The 19,106-nt window shown below is 43.5% G+C and overlaps 1 protein-coding gene across 1 annotated transcript; it reads left to right on the forward strand.

Annotated features, from left to right (window-relative positions):
- The first annotated feature begins 10,207 nt into the window (after positions 1-10,207).
- NPY (neuropeptide Y) lies at positions 10,208-17,933 on the forward strand. The gene is made up of 4 exons (XM_038556388.1): positions 10,208-10,360; positions 11,218-11,405; positions 15,511-15,591; positions 17,729-17,933. The coding sequence occupies exons 2-4, from the start codon at positions 11,218-11,220 to the stop codon at positions 17,751-17,753; spliced, it is 294 nt and encodes a 97-aa protein (XP_038412316.1). The 5' UTR covers positions 10,208-10,360; the 3' UTR covers positions 17,754-17,933.
- The last annotated feature ends 1,173 nt before the right edge of the window (positions 17,934-19,106 follow it).

Genomic DNA, 19,106 nt, shown 5'->3' on the forward strand with positions numbered 1-19,106 from the left:
GGAAGAGAAAGAACCCTTGGTGGCATTTTCAAGTTGCCATATGAGCCCTGATTTGCTTAAACCTTGATGTCTTTTCCCAAGGGGTAAATGAGTCCCTGCTTTGTAGTAGTCCTGGTTCATCAGGTTCTATGGAACTTGTGTAAAATGTAATCCTAACTTCTATCTCAACCTATGAATCAAAAATGCCCATAGCATATGGCAAATATATGCTAAAATGAATTTCAGTAGGGTAAGTTCACCTGCTAATTGAGCTGAGAAAGCTGGTATGGGTTAACAAAGAGACCTAGCTTTAAAAAGTAAGAAAACTGTCTAGATATGAAATGCTGAGTTTGTATGGAGTGGCTTTGGAGGCCCAGAATGTGACCTGTTGATGTGCCTTGGTTAGATGACTCTCCAACATCAATTAACAAAGGCACTACGGTTCAGGGATGTCTTTACTATATTTGGGGCCACTTATCCTAGTTTCTGTCCCCAAAATAAAACAAAATGGCCATCAAAGGATGTTGAAAGAAAGTACTGGGGCAAAACATGCTTGCAAACCACACTGCTCTAGGACTGTTGTAGCCTGAAGGTAGCCTGTGGCCTGTTGGAAGGAAAGAATATAAAACACAGGTGTCAAGATCAAGCCTTAGAAGGAGGTTAGAGAACTTTGGTTTCTTGGCCTAATTTCATCCCACTGGAGACAATTGTCTTATGAAGTGATGATATTAGCTATAGCTTTGAAGTTTAAGAATAATGTTCTCATGGGTAGACTGCCATGGGTTTCTGAGTCAGAGAGGATCCTCTGAAGATTTGATAGGAACAGTTGAAAGTACAAACATTCCTGGAGGGCCTCTCACTTAGTTGGTTTTAAATGATCTCCACCAACACCCAACAATGGAAAAAAAATAATTTAGTTGAGAAAGCGACTTTAAACAATTAAAATAAGTGTTTCCAAATGTAAAATCAAGCACTGTGTTAATTTCTCAAATAAGCAAAAGAGCAAGACAAAAATAATTAGGAATATCATGCATTGACATTCCTGGGAAAGCTTGCAAATTAATCCATTCTTAAGGTGCTAAAATATATTTATAAAACCTAAATCTTTACTTCCCAATTATGCAAAACCTTCAGAATTCCAAAAGGGGAAAAGTTGTATTTCAAAATCTGAACTTTAAAGTTACTTGAAGATTAAAAAAAAACAAAAAGAAAACAAAACAAAAACTTTCCTTGAGGGGTGTCTGGGTGGCTCAGTCAGTTGAGCATCCAACTCTTGATTCAACTCAGATCATGATCTCAGGGTCCTGAGGTCAAGCCCATGTTGGGCTCCACACACAGTGGGGATTCTGCTTCTCTCCCTCACCCTCTGCCCCTCCCTGCCACTTACATGCTTTCTTTCTAAAATAAATAAATCTTTAAAAAATAAAAAAGAACATTCCTTGAACTAACAATGAAACGATTAGATTCACTTGTATTTTGAAAAACACGTCTGGTGAGCTCATCAGAGTTTGGAAGCTCTGTGAAAACAGCCTTCCCATAACTCTTATCAGCTTAATAGAAACAATTTTCTCGCCTTTTTTGGGGGGTTCATTCATTAACCTGCTTTGCCTTGTGGCTCAGTTAGTTTTCATTTTCCTTAGGTACCAGTCCTACCACGGAGCAAACCACAAAAAGGCCAGTACTTCAGGCACAAACATGAATTTTCAATTTGGAAAGATAATCTCATTCTGTCTTGAGGCAAGATGGAGGGACCACAGATTTACGCAGGAATATTCCTCTGCCTAGCCTCAGGTACCTCTGATCCACTGTTCACAGAAACAGCCCCAGAACATCTGTAAAAGCACATCCCTTTTTGGGGAAACACATTCCTCTCATACATTTTTATTTGACATGCGTTGGGAAGGCAATTTGACATGAGCTATCAACATCTCAAATGCATGCTTGCTTTGACCAAGAAATTCCATTTCTAGGACTTTAACAGTTATATCTATACACATGAGCAAAGACAGATGTCCAAAGTTACTTGTTGCTATAGTTTGTAATAGCAGGAGACCAGGGCAGGGCGGGGGCAGAGAAGGGCACTTGATGTTCATTAAGGAGTGACAAAGCAAACAAATTATTGACTTTGAAAGGATGTCAATATGTTTGGATGCAACCGGAGTTGGGGTGGACATCTAACAACTGTAGGGGCAGCTGGTCCATAAATCAAAGCTATCATACCTAGACAGTGGAGCAGACAATGGAAAGAACCTGGCTCTTATTGACATAACTGAACTGCAGGATTACTTTCAGTAGAAGTGCCTTATCTTTGGGGTCCTTATGTTATAAGATTATAAATTTACTTTATGATTTTAGACAGCTAAACCTGAGTTGTCTATTACTTTCAGCCAAACATCCCAAGAGGGTATCCTTCGAGAAGGAAGGTTCTGAGAAATGCTCTGAGATGACATTCCTGTTGTTAAGTCTGAGGGAGTTCTATGGCTTTTATGTACCTTCACACTATGAAACCTCTGATAGCTTATATTTCTGAGAATGATCCCCTAAGTTTCCCACAGGACTATTTTCCGTCAGTTTAAATGGACCCATTACAGCCAGATGAGGGGAAATACCAAATGGGGGCCTGCATTTCCCATCTCTGACACTCAAGAGACCCAATCTTGTTAGCAAGATCTCTAACCTGGCACTATTTCTCTCATGGTCCTACAGGTGGTCAGAGTTTTTATTTCAGGTCTGGACTCTGTAGCTTCATGGGCCCAGGTGCTTCATGCAGAAAAGGATTTACTAAAGGATAGACTCTTTGGGACCAAGTGCTAAAAAAAACAGACCTAGGTTGAGCTTCCAGAAACAACTCCTTCTCAAAACTTCACCACAGAGCCAGCCCATCAAGAACACTGTTACCTTTGCCTCAGTTAGGAAGCTGCAGAAACTGGAATCTTCCATCAGAGCCATCTGCTCCAGACCACGCTACTTCCGCCTCCGTTTGGGTTACAAAGAGGATATTCACAGCCTGTTTCTCTCCCCACATAACTTAGTTCTTTCATAACTCAAGGTTATTTAAAACTTTGTTTATATTTAATATACATGGGAAATATGGGACATCTCAGTGTTATAAATCAATATTGAATCAAGATCTCAAGCAACTGGATTTGAGCTAAATCACATTTGTACCCTAGGGGCAAGCAAGGCTAGGAACAGATGGCCACATTCCAGCCTCTGGAGTCCTGGGAGGCTGGAAGTGTCCTCCTGCAATAGGTCTCTAGGGACATCCAGTCCACAATATCCATATCTCTAAAATGGAAACAATACATCCTCACATGGGAAACTGAACGTTCTTCTAACCCAACCCTGTTAGAATTGAAGACGCCTCAATAAGCCTAGTTGGTCATGAGTGCATCACCTGGGGTGGATTGCTCTATACAGCATTTTAACCATCTATACAATAGGAGATCATTCCGTTTTCCTAGAATGTCTGCCTTCAATGTGACGAAATGGGCTTGTCATTCCCACAACCACATTTGAGGTTCTTTTCTCAGTGAAGTAAGTATTCTGTTTTGTATGGATTCTTGTGACTAGAAGCATGGGACTTGAGCTAATAATAATAACAGTTTTGTTTTTTTTAAAACTGTGACTGGTCAAAAACACAAAGCCAGTCACAACTCAGCACTATGGGTGCTATTTTGGAATCTTCAGTATGTGCCTGCACATGCAAAGTGGAGGAGAGAATTACAGCTATTCTCAGAATACTTTCAAATTAAAAAAATGATATTTTCCTGCAATTATCTGGATGTTTCAGATAAATTCTGGCGTAATTTTGGTCCAAATAATCTTCATAATTGCCCTAGTTTTCTTGTACATCTAGACACTGCTAAAAATACACAGCAATGGAAGTAGTGCTGTTGGTGAACCCTGTTTTGGCTTCATAGAGAAGCTGGCAGAGAGCATACAGGATCAAGAGATTTGTCTTCTCTCAAGGGTAACAAAATACACACAAAAAAATAAGAATAGCTAAAGAAGAAGAAGAAGAAGAAGAAGAAGAAGAAGAAGAAGAAGGAGGAGGAGGAGGAGGAGGAGGAGGAGGAGGAGGAGGAGGAGGAGGAGGAGGAGGAGGAGGAGGAGGAGGAAGAAGCCAGAAGCCACCAAACTGAGGAAGGAGCAGTATCATACATAATGCAAGTTTAAAAATATCATTCTGGAAATTGGCTGTAGTTTCTACTTGACTCCTTCACAAGCAGTACAGTGAACAAAAATGTGAAGACATAAAGTTCTGAAAAAAAAAACTGATAACCCCAATTTGGAGGGAAGTAGGCAGCCGGTGTGAGGGATGGGATTTGGAAAGGAAGCTCAAAAGAAAAGTGTGTGTGTGTGTGTGGGGGGGGGGGGGGTTGTTAATGCTTGTTCTTCTCTACTGTGAGAGAGAAATAGCTATTCATACAATAGAGATGGGAAGAACTGCTAAGAATTGGCATTCTCTGTTTGTTTTACTAGCTGGGAGAACAGAACATAAACGGGGAAGGGAAAATGTGATGAACTCCTAGTTTGCCTATTTTTTCATGCCTTTTACACCTATATCCTAGAGGGGAGCATGAGAGACAGGTAGCAAGGGGAGGGGAGAAAATTATCACTTAAAGCAGCTTGTCTTTCAGAGAACAGGAGGCTTTGGGTTCGCCTGGAATCAGTCTAACAATCTGAAATCCAAGGCTCTTCTCACTGGATCAGATATACCCTCTACTAGTTAGAACAGACCTCAGTACAGAACTTTTAACTAGGGGCACCTGGATGGCACAGTTGGTTAAGCGGCTGACTCTTGGTTCTGGCTCAGGGCATGATCTCAGGGTTGTGAGACAGAGCCCCTTGTTGGGCTCTGTGTTCAGTAAGAAGTCTGCTTGAGATTCTCTTTCCCTCTCCCTCTGCCCCTTCCATCCACACTTTCTCTCTCTGTCTAAAACAAATAAATAGGGACACCTAGGTGGCTCAGTGGTTGGGCGCCTGCCTTCGGCTCAGGTCATGACCCCGGGATCCAGGATCGAGTCCCACATTGGGCTCCCTTCGAGGAGCCTGCTTCTCCCTCTGCCTGAGTCTCTGCCTCTCTCTCTCAGTCTGTGTCTCTCATGAATAGATAATTCTTTAAAAAAATAAAAAATAAAACAAATAAATCTTTAAAAAAAAAAAAACTTTAAACAAGAGATAAAGTCTCCGATGACAAAATCCCCCAACTGTGATATCCATAGCCCTGATCCCACCCTTCCTCCCCTCCCTGACCCTGACACAGTTCTATCTTTACCACCCTCTGAGACAACAGAAAAGTGGATGTAATTTAAGTCATTAATACCACAGGCCTAAGTTAGGTTAAGGGGAGTCAAGGAAAATGTGACACATATAGAAAGGTAAATTTAAGGCTCAAACAGAGGTTTCCATGATCAAAAAATAAATAACCTGAAAATAAAAGAGAACAAAATACCAAAAGTGGTAGAGGAAAACTGGTAAAGAAAACCAAGAATTAGAAGCCAAATTTGCTAATTAGGAAGGCTTTTGACTAGAAGTAGCAGAAAACCCAGCTAGCAGTAATTTAAACCAAGTGGACAACTATGAATTGCTTAGGAGATATCCAGTGGTGGGCAGTCCCAAAATTAGCTTGGCAGTTCACTGATTTCATTAAGGATCTCGCCCTTTTGATCTTGCATTCTGTCCCCTTCAGCGTATTTGCAGTACAGCTCCTCAGGACCACAACACAGCTCTAAGATCCACCTTCGCACTCAATAGTATTCACCCCAAGAAGGAAGAGAGAGAAGAATCATGGCCAACGATATGCTTCTTCTTTCTTCTTCTTCTCCTCCTCCTCCTCCTCTCCTTCTTCTTCTCTTCTTCCTCTCCTTCTCCTTCCTTCTCCTTCTCCTTTCTTCTTCTCCTCCTTCCCTTCTCCTTCTCCTCCTCCTCCTCCTCCTCCTCCTCCTCCTCCTCCTTCTCCTTCTCCTTCCAGAGAAGAAACACTTTCCTAAAAGCCCCCAGCTGATTTACCCCACTATTTCTTTGGCCAGAAGCAAATTACAAAAGCAAGAGAGTTACCCTAATCCAGAATCTTGGCTGGAAATAGGGATGTCGGAACCAAATTGTGATGTTAGCAAAGAAGTCAGGAATGGCACCAGGTGGGTAGCCAAAAAAAACCAGCCATTTACAAAAACAAGTGAAGGGCTGGATTTGGCCCTCAAGCCATAGTTTACAACCCCTGAGTCACCTGTGGGTCTTTTAAACTAAGACTCCAAATGCTTTGAGCCACAAAAGAAATGATTAATACATTCAACTACAAATTTAAAACTTCTGCACAGCAAAAACAACACCTTAAGCAATGACAAAAGAAGAATGACAAACCACACATAAATAGTTGCAACTTTTTTCACAAAGGGATAAAATCCCTAATACATAACACTTTCTATACCTCCCCTTCGCTGTCTTTTTTCTCCTCCTCCATCATTCTCATCAGCAGGCCAACATGCTCCTTTCCCCCTACCTTAAACGACCTTTCTCTTCACTCTATTTCTTTCCCCAGTTACATTGTTTTTTTCTACTCCTCTTTGCTGTGGATTTCTGGGAAGATTTGTCCCCAGAATCTTTTCTCTCTTTCTCCTTTAAACCTTGCCGGTCCTGAGTGCTTTTGTCAGACCCCCATGTTGCTCAGGACAGCGGTCCATTTCAATCTGTGTCTTACTTTACTTTTCAGCAGCAGTGAATGCAGACAGACACTCACTTCCTCTTCCTTGAAGAAAACAATTGCACTTGGCTTCAAGGATACAAAACATCCAGCTCTTTCTGTTTTCCTCTACCTCTCTTGTGCCTCCATCTCAGCTACTTTGTTCATCCCTTCCCATCTCTGAATTTTTCAGTGGTGGCTCACTATGGGACTGGACTGGGGCTTTTCTTGTTTCTTTCTTCACTCAATCCCTTAATGATCTTATCTATTGTCACAGCTCTAAATGTCACCTAAAGGCACACAACTGAATTTATGACTCAAGGCTAGACCTCTCTCCTTAACTCCAGATTCATACGGACAACCGACACCTCCCCTTGAGGTCTAGTAGACAACAAAAATCTTTAGGCATCTTCAGCTGAATGCCCATTGCCAACCCCAAACCTACTCCACCTGCAGCAATCTGCATTACAGTTGGAGGAAACCCCATCCTTTCAGTTGCTCAAGCCAAACATCTGGAATCATTCTTATCTTGATCCCTTTTCCCTTCCTCCCAGGCACATACCTGCCCTAGGGTCTCTACATCAGGTTTTCTTTTGCCTCTGATGCTCTGCCCCAGTTTTGTTTTGTCTTCTTTTGCCATGGCTTATTCCCTAATTTTCAAGTCTTTGCTCAATGTCATCTTTTCAAATAGAGCTGGTCTGACAACCTGTGGTATTATAAACACATTTGGTCTCTGTTCCCAGTTCCTGGTCCAGAGTTCCTGAAACCCTTGTAATTTTTTGAGTGGTAAGAGTGATAGGAGTATCTTTTATTCTAATATTTGGTCTTTAACCTTGGCTCATGACAAAAGAACTTCTAAGACCCTTGGAATGTCTGAAGTGAGAATAGTGTCTTTTTGTTTGCTGACATGATGACTGGTGGCTAGGGGACCCTAGATAGTTTCAGTATGAGGGCTGGTGACCAGAAAGCCAAGGCATGATTGGGACTTGGAACTTTCAGCTCCACTCTCCTATCCTCCAAGAAAATGAGAGGAGCTTGAGATTGAGTTGATCATCTTTTAAGGTCTAAAAGGGAAGATATCCAAGATATCATATTAAATAATAAAACCATGGATGCCTGGGTGGCTCAGTGGTTGAGCTTCTGACTTTGGCTCAGGGCGTGGTCTTGGGAGTCCCAGGATCTAGTTCCACATCAGCCTCCACTGGAGGAGCCTGCTTCTCCCTCTACCTGTGTCTCTGCCTCTCTCTCTGTGTGTCTCTCATGAATAAATTTTTAAAAAGAATTAAATACATAAATAAATAAATAAATAAATAAATAAATAAATAAATAATAAAGCCAAGATGCTGAACAGTGTGTATGTTCCTTTTGTTTATTAAAAAAGGAAAAACATAAGAACATATGTTCATTTTTGCTTTTATCTGCATAAAGAAAGCTAGGAAAGATGCACAAGAAATTAATTAAAATGATTATCTGGGTGAGAGACAGGAAATGACACAATGTTGGCACCAAAGGGATATGAATAAACTTTTGGTGGTAGTGTATATATGTTCACTACCTTGACCATGGTGATGCCGTCATGGAGTATATATGTAAGAACATAACCAATGGAATGTTTTAAACATTTGTAGATTAGTATAACTCAATTGTATATCAATACAGCTGCTAAGGGTACATATGTATATAAATAAATAAATGAACTTGATTTTGAAACAAAGTAAGTGGGTTCAGCAGCTAGGAGATGTTCTGTTGAGAGACTGTTGTTTTACTTTTGACGATTTTGGTTTTGCTTTGTTTCTTTATGGAATAAACTTGAGAGAATTTATAAGCTATAAGTATATACATATATATATATGCATAGAAAAAGAGAGGAGGCAATGAATGGAGTGAAGTCTTGAGAGAAGAGTTGGAATACTCCGAGCCCCAGGCCAGGGGATGCTGTTGGCACTGGAAGGAAGGGATATGGATGGGAGGATACATGTCGGGCCCTCGGCGCTATGTGTTAGCCTCTAAATGCTGATCCTGACAATCAGCTCTTCCTTTTGGATACCAGTGGCGTGATTGTAAGCTAAACCAATCAAATGTCCCCAGTCCCCCCCTCCCTCCCCCAGAATGGTGCATCTCCTTACAAGTAATTTCTCTCAAATTCAATGACTTCTTCTAAGGTGTAACTTGAAGGGCATCTGTGATACACTCTAAAAATAAGATTATTTATTGACAAGTGCACTGAGCTTTTCCTCTTATCAAGAAAGAGCTCGAAGTGAAACGGTGCTTTGTTCTAACTTTACCAGACCAAGTTCCCTGGAGCAACTCTGAGAGACCTGAAATATGTGTCCCTGTCATATTTTTGTGCAATATGGAAAGAGAAGCATTCACCTAAGTGAAGGGGATGTGGTCTTCAAAATTTCTCATGTGCGTACACACACACACACACACAGAGAGAGAGAGAGAGAGAGAGAGAGAGAGAGAGAGAGAATGGGAGAGAACACCGAGTGCAGAGCTAGCCACACAGTAATTGATCTTTAATTCAGTGCGGTGGAAACAGCACAAAAGCGCTCAGTTTAACAGAATCACTTGTGATCTTAACATTAAAATAGCTTGTACCTTAACACTTTAATCTCCTGACGTGCCATTTTTTTTAGAGAGAGTTGGAGTTCTAGGAATATTCAGGTAACTTTTAAGAATCAAAATCCTGTTCCTGTAAAAAAAAAATGGTTTATTGAATCTTTCATATTCATGCCAATAAATGATTTTTTTTCTTTTACCTGTTTCATTTCAATCAGAACCCACACTCTCAATCCACGTTAATGAACATATCTGTAACTATCCCGGGGCTAACAAATAAAGGAGAAATTCCCGTCCCTTGAACTACCCGGTAGCTTTGGCTGCGCCTTGCCCTGGACGGCGCGTCGGCGGGTCTGCAGGCCGTGGAAGCGCCGCTCCTTGCCGGCAGCGCGGGCAGGTGGGGTTACCGCGTCCCGTTTCTGAAGACTTTGCAAGCGCCACCCTTTCAGCCCTGATGGAGCCGGAGTCCCCGCGTTGGGGCGAGTACTTGGGGTGGGCTGGTCCCCTCGCAAAGAAAGCGGGGGCAGGGCCCGAAGCCACAGGATCCCATCTAAGACCCCGAGGGGCGGAGGGGGCCATTCGCCCTGGGACAGGCGCCCCGCGCCAGGTTCCGCGCAGGGAGATCGGTGCACGGAGGGGTCCCGGCTGCGGGCTGGTGCCCCGCGTCGCTGCGGCGGGCGTCCCGGGGATGCTCCACCGCTGGAGGCGGCGCGCCCCCCACCCTAGCGCCCAGCCGGTCGGAGGTCCCGGTGACGGGCGACACACAGGGTCTGGGCTGCTCCCATCTCCAGCGGGACTGGACGGGGGGTGACGAGCGCCCGCTCTCGCCTGCCCGGGGCCCCCTGCAGGGCGGGGGTGGAGGAGCGGGGCGGGGGGGCGGGGGGCGGCTCCAGAAGCGGCGGCTCGCGCGACTGCGGCCTCGGCCCCCCTCCCCGCCGCCCCCGCCAGTCGGGGGCGGGAAGCGGCGGGTGGGAGTCACCGAACGTGATCGCCCGAGGCCCCTCCTGCCGCCGCGAGGGAGCGCCATAAAAGCCCTGTTGCGCCCCGCTCTCCGCACCGCGTCCGCCGGCGCTCACCCCTCGGACAGGCGCCCCGGGACCGCACAGCCCTCGCCGCCCGGCCACGCCCGCCACCGTGAGTGCCGGACCCGCTCCCCTGGGGGCGCCAGCCGCGGGGACACGGCGCCGGCTCGCCCTCGGGGAGCTCCGGGGTCGCGCCCCGCTTCCCCGCCCCTGCGCGCCGCGCTCCGTCCTCTCGGGCCCCGACGCGCGGCGGCAGCTCCCGGAGGCCGAACTCCGCTTGCTCCTTCTGGTCCTTTCCGACTGCGCTTCACGCGCGGTCCCTCGGGGCTACCTTTTGGAGCATTTGGAGGGGGACACGACCCCCAGCCCCCGGGCAGCTCGCACTTTCCTCGGGGCTGGCAGCCCGGAAGGAGGCTTCCCGGGCTGCGCCCCCCCCCCCCCCAGCCCCGAGCGAAGCATCCCCGGGGTTCGGAAGCCCCCTGCCTCCTCCCGGATCCTTGGGATCCCGAGATTGACTGCCGGGAGAGCAATTCTCGCCTCGCTCCCCCAAATTGTCACCCCCAAAGGAATCTCAGCCAGGACGGTCTCTCTCGCAGCAAGACAGACCGCGAGAAGAAACTTTTCCCCTCCGACAGGAGTTTGGGAAAGAGGGTGGGAAAGCGCCAGGACCCCGACCCCACCGGGGGGAACTGCTCCGTCTGTCTTTAAAGTGTCTGACCCGGCGCCCCTGGTTGCGCGCGGCCCCTGCGGCCCCCGACTTGCACGGAATCCGCGCGGACCTCTCGGGGGCAGCGGGCGGGTGTCGCCCTCAGCGCAGGGCTCTCCGCTGCCCCTGGGGACTGGGCCGAGCGCGGGCCGGGGGGCGCGAGTGGCCGCGGGGAGGGGGCGTCGAGGGACACCCGGGCGGGAGGGTCCAGGCGTGCGTCCCCCAGCCCCCGCTCTTCCCCGCTGCGCCCCCTGTGCCCGCAGATGCTGGGTAGCAAGCGCCTGGGGCCCTCCGGACTGACCCTCGCCCTGTCGCTGCTCGTGTGCCTGGGCGCGCTGGCCGAGGCGTACCCCTCCAAGCCGGACAACCCCGGGGAGGACGCGCCGGCGGAGGACATGGCCAGATACTATTCAGCGCTGCGACACTACATCAACCTCATCACCAGGCAGAGGTGGGTGGGCTCCTGAGGACCGACGCCCGGAGCGCCCTGGCCCCAAACCCGAGATCCCGGGGATGTCAAAGGACAGGGACCAGGGTTTTGTTTGTTTTTTTTTTTTTTCTTGCTTGGACCCCTGGGCAGCACGGTATCAGGCACGTACTCAGTTCTCCGTGAACAATTGCCCAGAGCCCTGAACGCTTTCCCTCTGCGACCATAGTTACAAAATCGTGACCCCCCAGATTTAGGTTCCCTAGGCTGTGTGGCTGGCGATCTTGCCCCCCTCACTCCCTGCTCTTTTTTGTTGTTGTTGTTGTTGTTCTTAGAGCAGTTGGGGGGACTGTTTGGAAATCTGGATGGGAAAGGACCCCCTAAACTTGGTCAGGAGTGCCCCAGAGAAGTGCTGTAGGGAGAAGGGTGAGCGGAGTGTCTAGGAGCTGCAATCACCACCACCAACCAGCAAACAGCTGGGTTGCCAAAGACATTGCCAGATTTTCCAAGCTGCCCAGAACAAATTGAATGACAATATTTAAGAAAAGACAAACAGAGCTCTTTTCTTCTGTGCAGTGTTTTGTTTTCTTTTGTTTGTTTGTTTCTTCAGTCTCAGCCCTTTACTTTAAAATCCTGGAGATAATTGAGACTTAGCATGAAAACAGTTGATCTAAAGTATAGACTTTCCCCATCTTCTGGCGGGTTGAGTTTTGAGAAGGAAGTGCCCACTTAGTGGTTTGTTAAGAAGAAACTAGTCACTCTGGGATAAACCCAGGGATTACATGGAATTTGAAAAATTGTAAACTTTATTCTGAGCCCTCAGAAAACTAAAATTGAATGCCATGTTTTCACTCTCAACATCAAATATTTATGCAAAAAAAAAAATCACATCCAAACTGTAATATAGAATTTAAAATTTGTTTCCAATTGGTTTATCTTAGTTCTATCTTAGTTTTAAGTCATTTAATGTCTTAATTACTGGGATCAAGTTACCTTAATAGGCTAAGAAAGGAGAGCCCTTTAAAAACATTAATGTTAAAAATCTCTAAATTACGTTTTGTAAAGTGTTATTGTTTGTTTTTGCTTTTACCACACTTTTTACTATTTGTAAGTCAGGGAATAGTTGGGAACGATTCAAAATGGGGAGAATTTACATTTCTTAACTAAGTTTTTTTTCCTGTTTCATCAAAAAGGGGTATGACATCCTAAAAAGCTTTTGAAAAAGTCTCTGTTTACAGAGAATCAGAAATACATAAAATGCTGAATTAAATAGTATTGATTTGTAAACCTGGAAGTCTGTTCATTTTAATGAGCAAAAAGGCAATAATGTTTTATATCCAAGTAGACTTCTCAGAATGTTAATTGCTTCAAATTCTTGCTTATGCTGTCATATAGAGCAGATAAAAGAACTTGTTCAAATAAAAAAAAAATATTGTCGTTTATGTAGGAAAAACGCTGTTGGTTAGTTTGTCGGTTATAACCCAGTAGATTGCTATAAAGCTTTATCATTGTATAAAGCATTAGCATTTCAAAATGTTTCCCTAGGCGTTCATTTTGTCTTTACCTCAAAGCCTTGAAGTGGGTATAATTATCTCCATTTTACAGGTCATGAATCTAAGAACATTTTATGAAGGCTTTTCTTTTTAGGGGTGATGAAATTGGAGCACTCCCACTGATTTTCCTCGGACGTGGTCACTCCCATCAGCATCCAGTGTGATCTCCAGTATCTTTGATGAGGAAAAAAAAAAGGGAAAGGGGCTTGAGTTTCAGGGGAAGAGATTCAGGATAGGTGGGAATGTGTTGATTCTGAACCAGAGTTTCCTGCCTCATTTTCACATAAATTCCTTCTTAGAATTCACCAGAGGCTTATCATTGGCACCCATTGTCTCCATTCCGTACTCTCATTGCCTTATCATCTCACACACCCAATCATATGCACATGGTTGTATTTAAAAGTTATGGTGTCATTTGTGAACATATGTTTTCATTTGGCACAAATGGTGGTCTGATATCATTCTCTTTGCTCTCTTTTTCTACTCAGTCCATTTTTTTTTAAAGATTTTATTTATTTATGAGAGACAGAGAGGCAGAGACATAGGCAGAGAGAGAAGCAGGCTCCTAGAGGGGAGCCCGATGTGGGATTCTATCTCAGGACTCTGGGATCATGCCCTGAGCTAAAGGCAGACGCTCAATTGCTGAGCCACCCAGGCATCCCTCAGTCCACGTTTTTAAGCTGTATGTTCCCAGTCTGTTGCTTCTGAAAGTTGCATCATTTCTTCTAGAGCGTGGATCTACCACGTGGCTTTTACAGTTTCCTAAATCAGTGGTTCTCGACTGGTACTCACCTTATGCTCTAAACATCCTGCAATGCCTAGGCCGGCCTCTGTAACAAAGAATTTTCTAGCCTAAAGTGTCATATGTGGTGCCAAGGTGGAGAAACTCAGCCCTAGGTTAATCTTTCTCCATCCTGGTCACACACTGGAATCACCTGGGGAACTTTTAAAATATATTAGTGCTGGACTACAGCCCTGACCCATTCAATCAGAACCTTGGGGTAGGGTGGGGGGACCTGGGTTTTAAAAGCTTCCCAGCTGATACTAATGTGAAGCCAGCTTTGAGAATTTTTTCCCTGGAGACTTTATCTTTGACAGTTAAAGCCTAGTGGGGAAGAAGGATAATCCAGAAGTAAGTAGAGAAGAAGAATAGTGAACAATGTTGTCCTGGGTGCCACTCTATGACCACAGATCCTGCTATTCTAAATTTCTCCAGTAAACTGGAGAAAATAGTAGCTAGCTCTGTTCACAGGAGCATGGTGGAGATAATGAGTTAAGGCTCTTCAAGAGTTTTAAGGTGAATAAAATCAACTGATGGATACAATAAATAGGTATAAGCAGCAGTTTAGACTAAGGGTTTGGTACCACAACTCCAGAAGATCTTGAGGAAATCTTACAAATGATGGGGGGCGCAGTTTGTTTTTGCTTCCTTAAGTCCCAGCAAAGGAGCAATAATAGGAAATCTTCCCCCCAAATTTAAGTTTAATCATACTCGATAGGCAGTTGGAGGTGTACCTTCTGATAGCTTTGTTTTGCTGTATGTGGTAACTACACGTACAATCCAGGCTAGTTTTTCATTTGTGAACAGTGTGGCTTCTGGTATGCAAGCCTTTTCTGAGAAAGGGAAAAATATAACTTCCTAGAGACTTGTCAGACACTTCAGCAGAAAGATAGAGACAGAGAGAGAGAGAAAGAAACCGAGAAAGACCAGTGTACTTATTTACCTGGAGCAAGTAGCATATACCACCCTTGCATTCACCCTTGCATATAGTCCTATCCACATCCGGCTGCAGGAGAAAAAAGACCATTAAGATTCCATGGTCTTTCCAGGGATCCATGAGATTCCCTTATATTCACAGGGCAGATTAAAATCACAGCATGAGAGAAGGCTGTTAGCTTTTGGTACCCTAAATGAATATGGAAAACATAGGACCAAGGGTTGTTACTTTCTGTAAGAATGGGTGCATTTCACTAGTAATAACTTGCTTTTGTGTTTTACTCTGTCGCTTTGAAAACATTGTGACTCACATTGGATTTCCACAAAGACTCCAATTTAAGCATGAGTTATGATTTTATTTTTACAAATGAGAAAACTGAGATTCGAAGACACAGGTGGGTCTGGAGCTGCTGTCTGCTGATTTTTTTCCCTAGGGCTATTTCCAAAATATCATCTGGTCTCTTTGTTGAGGCTTAAACTGCTGTATATCATCAGAACTATAGCCAATTAACTAATTATGGAAACATTTAAAAATCATACTGTGATGCATTTTTATTTCCTGTCACTTAGTTATAAAAGTCTATGTATTGTTTGTGGTAGTATGAAAAGGCAAGGATTTGACTAGGAATTTTGATTGGTTCAAATAATCTGCTACATTGTTATTTAAGCAAAATTATATATAATTTGAAATCATATTTCTGATAAAGTCTGCTTCATACACCTAGATTACGTGTTAGCAGATGATCAACTACGTGGGACACTATCTTCCTTTTTTCTAAATATTTTTCTTTTTATGACTATTTCAAATTTGCTTTAAAGATTTTCTTTCTTTCTTTTTTTTTTTTTTTTTTTTTTTTAGGTATGGAAAACGATCTAGCCCTGAAACACTGATTTCAGACCTCTTGATGAGAGAAAGCACAGAAAACGTTCCCAGAACTAGGTATGAAAGGCTTGTGTGGGGACATTGTTGCAGAGCTCAGGATGGATGCCACAAGAGAGGGAAATTGCAGAGGGCTGCCTAGTGGCAGGGGGTAGAGGGAGTTGGGGGGTGGGGAGATTGGAATGGGTCTTCCAGACCAGGTAGCATTTGGGCAGAAATGGAGATGGAGCAGGGCAGTGAGGGCCTTAATTTTCTTTTTCTTTCTTTCTTTTTTTTTTTAAAGATTTTATTTTTTTATTCGTGAGAGACACAGAGAAAGAGAGAGAGAGGCAGAGACATAGGCAGAGGGAGAAGCAGGCTCCATGCAGGGAGCCCAATATGGGACTCCAGGATCACTCCCTGAGCGAAAGGCAGACGCTTAACCGCTGAGCCACCCAGGTGTCCCTAGGGCCTTTCTTTTCATGTAATAATTTGTAAACCTCTGAATTTCTGTGGGGTATTATTTTTTTACCCTAGATTATTTGGTGCTCCTTTGAAAATTTTAAATCAGAAAAGACTATACAGATTTTCTAACCAGATTAGAATTGAGAGAACACAGACTAAATCCTCATCTCTACATTGAAATGACCAACAGTCCATCGTTAGCCAGGGGAATCTTTCATTTTCATACAATATTTGGAGTGTCTAGCTAGATGTCCTGCAAGTGTTACTCATGGGTCTTACTCTAGTCTTCCTCATTTCATAGATGAAATCTTGGTGGTGGGGTGTGAAAGGGGCATCTATTGTTTCATTTTTGACATATTTGAAGCTAAGTATCACATAATGACTTATTGCATTCAAGGAATGAATGTTAAGGACATAATATTCCTAGGGACTTGTCTGTGACCTTGGGGGCTTTCTTGGAATGTGGACTTGTCTTGGGAAGAGGTGCCTACCAACAGCTGGTGTGAAACATTGGACAATGAGCAACGAGAGCTGCTGGAAAGCAACCTGATTCTCCTCCATTTTCATAACTTCCTGGCCCTTCTCTCCTATGCCTCCTGCCTCTCCCCTGAGGAAGATCACAGGGCACATAGTTCATCCATTTCTGTGGGAACTTGTCTGCCTTAAACCCAGAGCTTGACAATGTCAAGAACCAGGTTCCCCAGAAGAGGTCACTAGAACTCTTGCTCAGGCAGTGTGACTGTCGAGTCACTCTTCATAGAGGTTCTCCTTGGAGAACAAGTGGGGTGACCTACTGAGCCACTTACTTTCCCCTCCCACCATCCCTCTGTTGTCTTGTGAAATGGCCAGCCAGGGCAAAGGTACAGGTCTAGAGTTGTCAGGTTTGTTTTCTCTGAAGGAAACAACAATTTGGACTGGAGTAAAACCCCAGTGCTCTTGTCTCTGGAAGTATCAACCAGATTTAAACAGCAAATGGAAGGGAAGCAGGTGGAAAATTCATAAGGATGATTTTTAATCCTAATTTTAATCCATAAAGATTATTATTGATTATTCGAACAATAGATGCCTTGAAGCTTTCATTGACAGATGTGTGAAGTTTACCATGGTAAAAAGTTTAGGGTAAACCTTACGTACTTCGGGTAAGAAAAAGAACCATCCAGACTTAACAACCTTGCTGCTACTCTTTGTTTTGTGTCTTAAAGTCCCATGGTAGGTGCATGAAATAGTGTTAATTGCACCCTGATGGACAGTCTCAATTATGTACGGTTTGGAGGAGGCAAAAGTTGAGAGCCTTGAGGTTGCCTGTGAATACTATTTTATTAAAAAGAGTTCTTTATAAAAATCGCATCTAACTACATAAAAAGCCTTGCAGGAAAACAAAAGAAGCATATTCAGAGTTGAGTAACATTAACTTCCTTGTTACCATTTTGTGTGATTCCCGCAGTTTTGATCTTCAGAAATATTGCAGAGTTCTTCAGCTCCTTTGATAAATACAGAGCCTTTTAAATACTCCCTCTGAGATTTGCCTGAGACTCCCATGAACATGAGTGAAAGTTACTCAGCTGGGTCTTTGCATATTATTCCACTGTCTTTCGCTCTGATAATGCACATGACCTTCTGTTTAGAATGCCAACAAGAGACTTTTCAACCGTTTCTGATCATCTTTTGGTTCAGAACTGAATGTCTCACTTTTGAAAACCTCCCAAGAAGTTGGGACACTTCTCTTACATGCTTTGCTTCTTATGTTTGACAGGCTGGATGACCCTTCTATGTGGTGATGGGAAATGAAACTTGCTCTACGGTCTTTGCCTATTTTTCAACCCAAATTTCATCCTATAAAACCAGAATCTGCCTATCCTCCCAATGCATGCAGCCAATGTGCTCAACTGTGCAGTTTCCCTTTGACGTCCTTGTATATATGTGTGTTTAAATAAAGTACCAAGCATTCAAAAATGTTATGCTCCTCAATGAAAAATCTGTTGTTGCAATAGTGAGAATTATTTTAAGTTACTCATTATATCACACTCTCACTCAAGTAGCAGGTTCAAAGTTTGTTTCACCAATATTAAAGCAGTGACTATGGAAGACATAAAGATACGTTGATTTATGATGATCAAGACTCAGCTCTGTGTGTGTGTGTGTGTGTGTGTGTGTGTGTGTGTATAACAATAAAAGCATTTGGAAATATCATGCAGGGGCATGCTAATTTGGAATAATTGGCTGAACTTTCCCCCACATGCATATGAAATCCTTGTTAACCTAGTTAGCCGATACTATTAGCAGGAAGGGTTGCTAATAGAACTTTCTGCAAGACGTCCTCTCTAATATAGTCACCACAAGCCATGTATGGCTTTTGAGCACATGCATGTAGCAAGACCAAATGAGGAGCTGACTTTTAAATTTTATCAGGCTTTAAAAATAAATAAATAAATAAATAAATAAATAAATAAATAAATAAATAAATTTTATCAGGTTTTAATTTCAATAGCCACATGTTTCCAGCAGCTATCATATCAGACAGCTCAGATCTGTATGTTTATTTAGGCCATTACACTCAGAATTTGAGTCTTAGACAGAAATACACTGAGTAGGAATGATTACCTTTTCACACAACATGGGGTATAATGTTAATTAATTCAGCTAAAGGTTATTAAACTTTCCCTTTCTTTCATGTATCTATGCATGGGCTTAGTTTAACTTTTATGTTATTAGATTCTTACATATAATTTCTAAGGCAAAGAAAATGATCACATCCTATATTTGTACTTTGAACTGCACTGTAAAAAATATTTTTATGTGCTGCTTTAAAATTGCTTACAAAACCCCCATATAACAGGTCTTAGGGAATCTTACAGTATATAAAATATTCTCTCTATATAATAAAATCTACTTCTTCAGCCACTGAAGTCAGTGATACTACAAAACATAATTCCCTTCAAAGAATCTGCTCTGTGATTTTCCTAAATTTGGCCTGATTTTTGTTAGTTTGGGCTTTAAACTAAATATCCTTATCTGCAGTTTCACTTTCCGCAGTTTCGATTACCTGCGGACAACAGCTGTCTGGGAGATGCTCCTCCTTCTGACGAATCGTCAGAAGGTCACTAGTAACCTAACTTTACTCCACCGTGCCT

Source organism: Canis lupus, chromosome 14 (genome assembly GCF_011100685.1).
Source record: "Canis lupus familiaris isolate Mischka breed German Shepherd chromosome 14, alternate assembly UU_Cfam_GSD_1.0, whole genome shotgun sequence".
Taxonomy (NCBI): domain Eukaryota; kingdom Metazoa; phylum Chordata; class Mammalia; order Carnivora; family Canidae; genus Canis; species Canis lupus.

Coding starts and splice junctions, on each gene's coding strand:
- NPY (XM_038556388.1), top strand. CDS start 11,218: ATGCTGGGTAGCAAGCGCCTGGGGCCCTCCGGACTGACCCTCGCCCTG. Junction 11,406..15,510: donor AACCTCATCACCAGGCAGAG/GTGGGTGGGCTC, acceptor TTTTTTTTTTAG/GTATGGAAAACGATCTAGCC. Junction 15,592..17,728: donor GAAAACGTTCCCAGAACTAG/GTATGAAAGGCT, acceptor TATGTTTGACAG/GCTGGATGACCCTTCTATGT.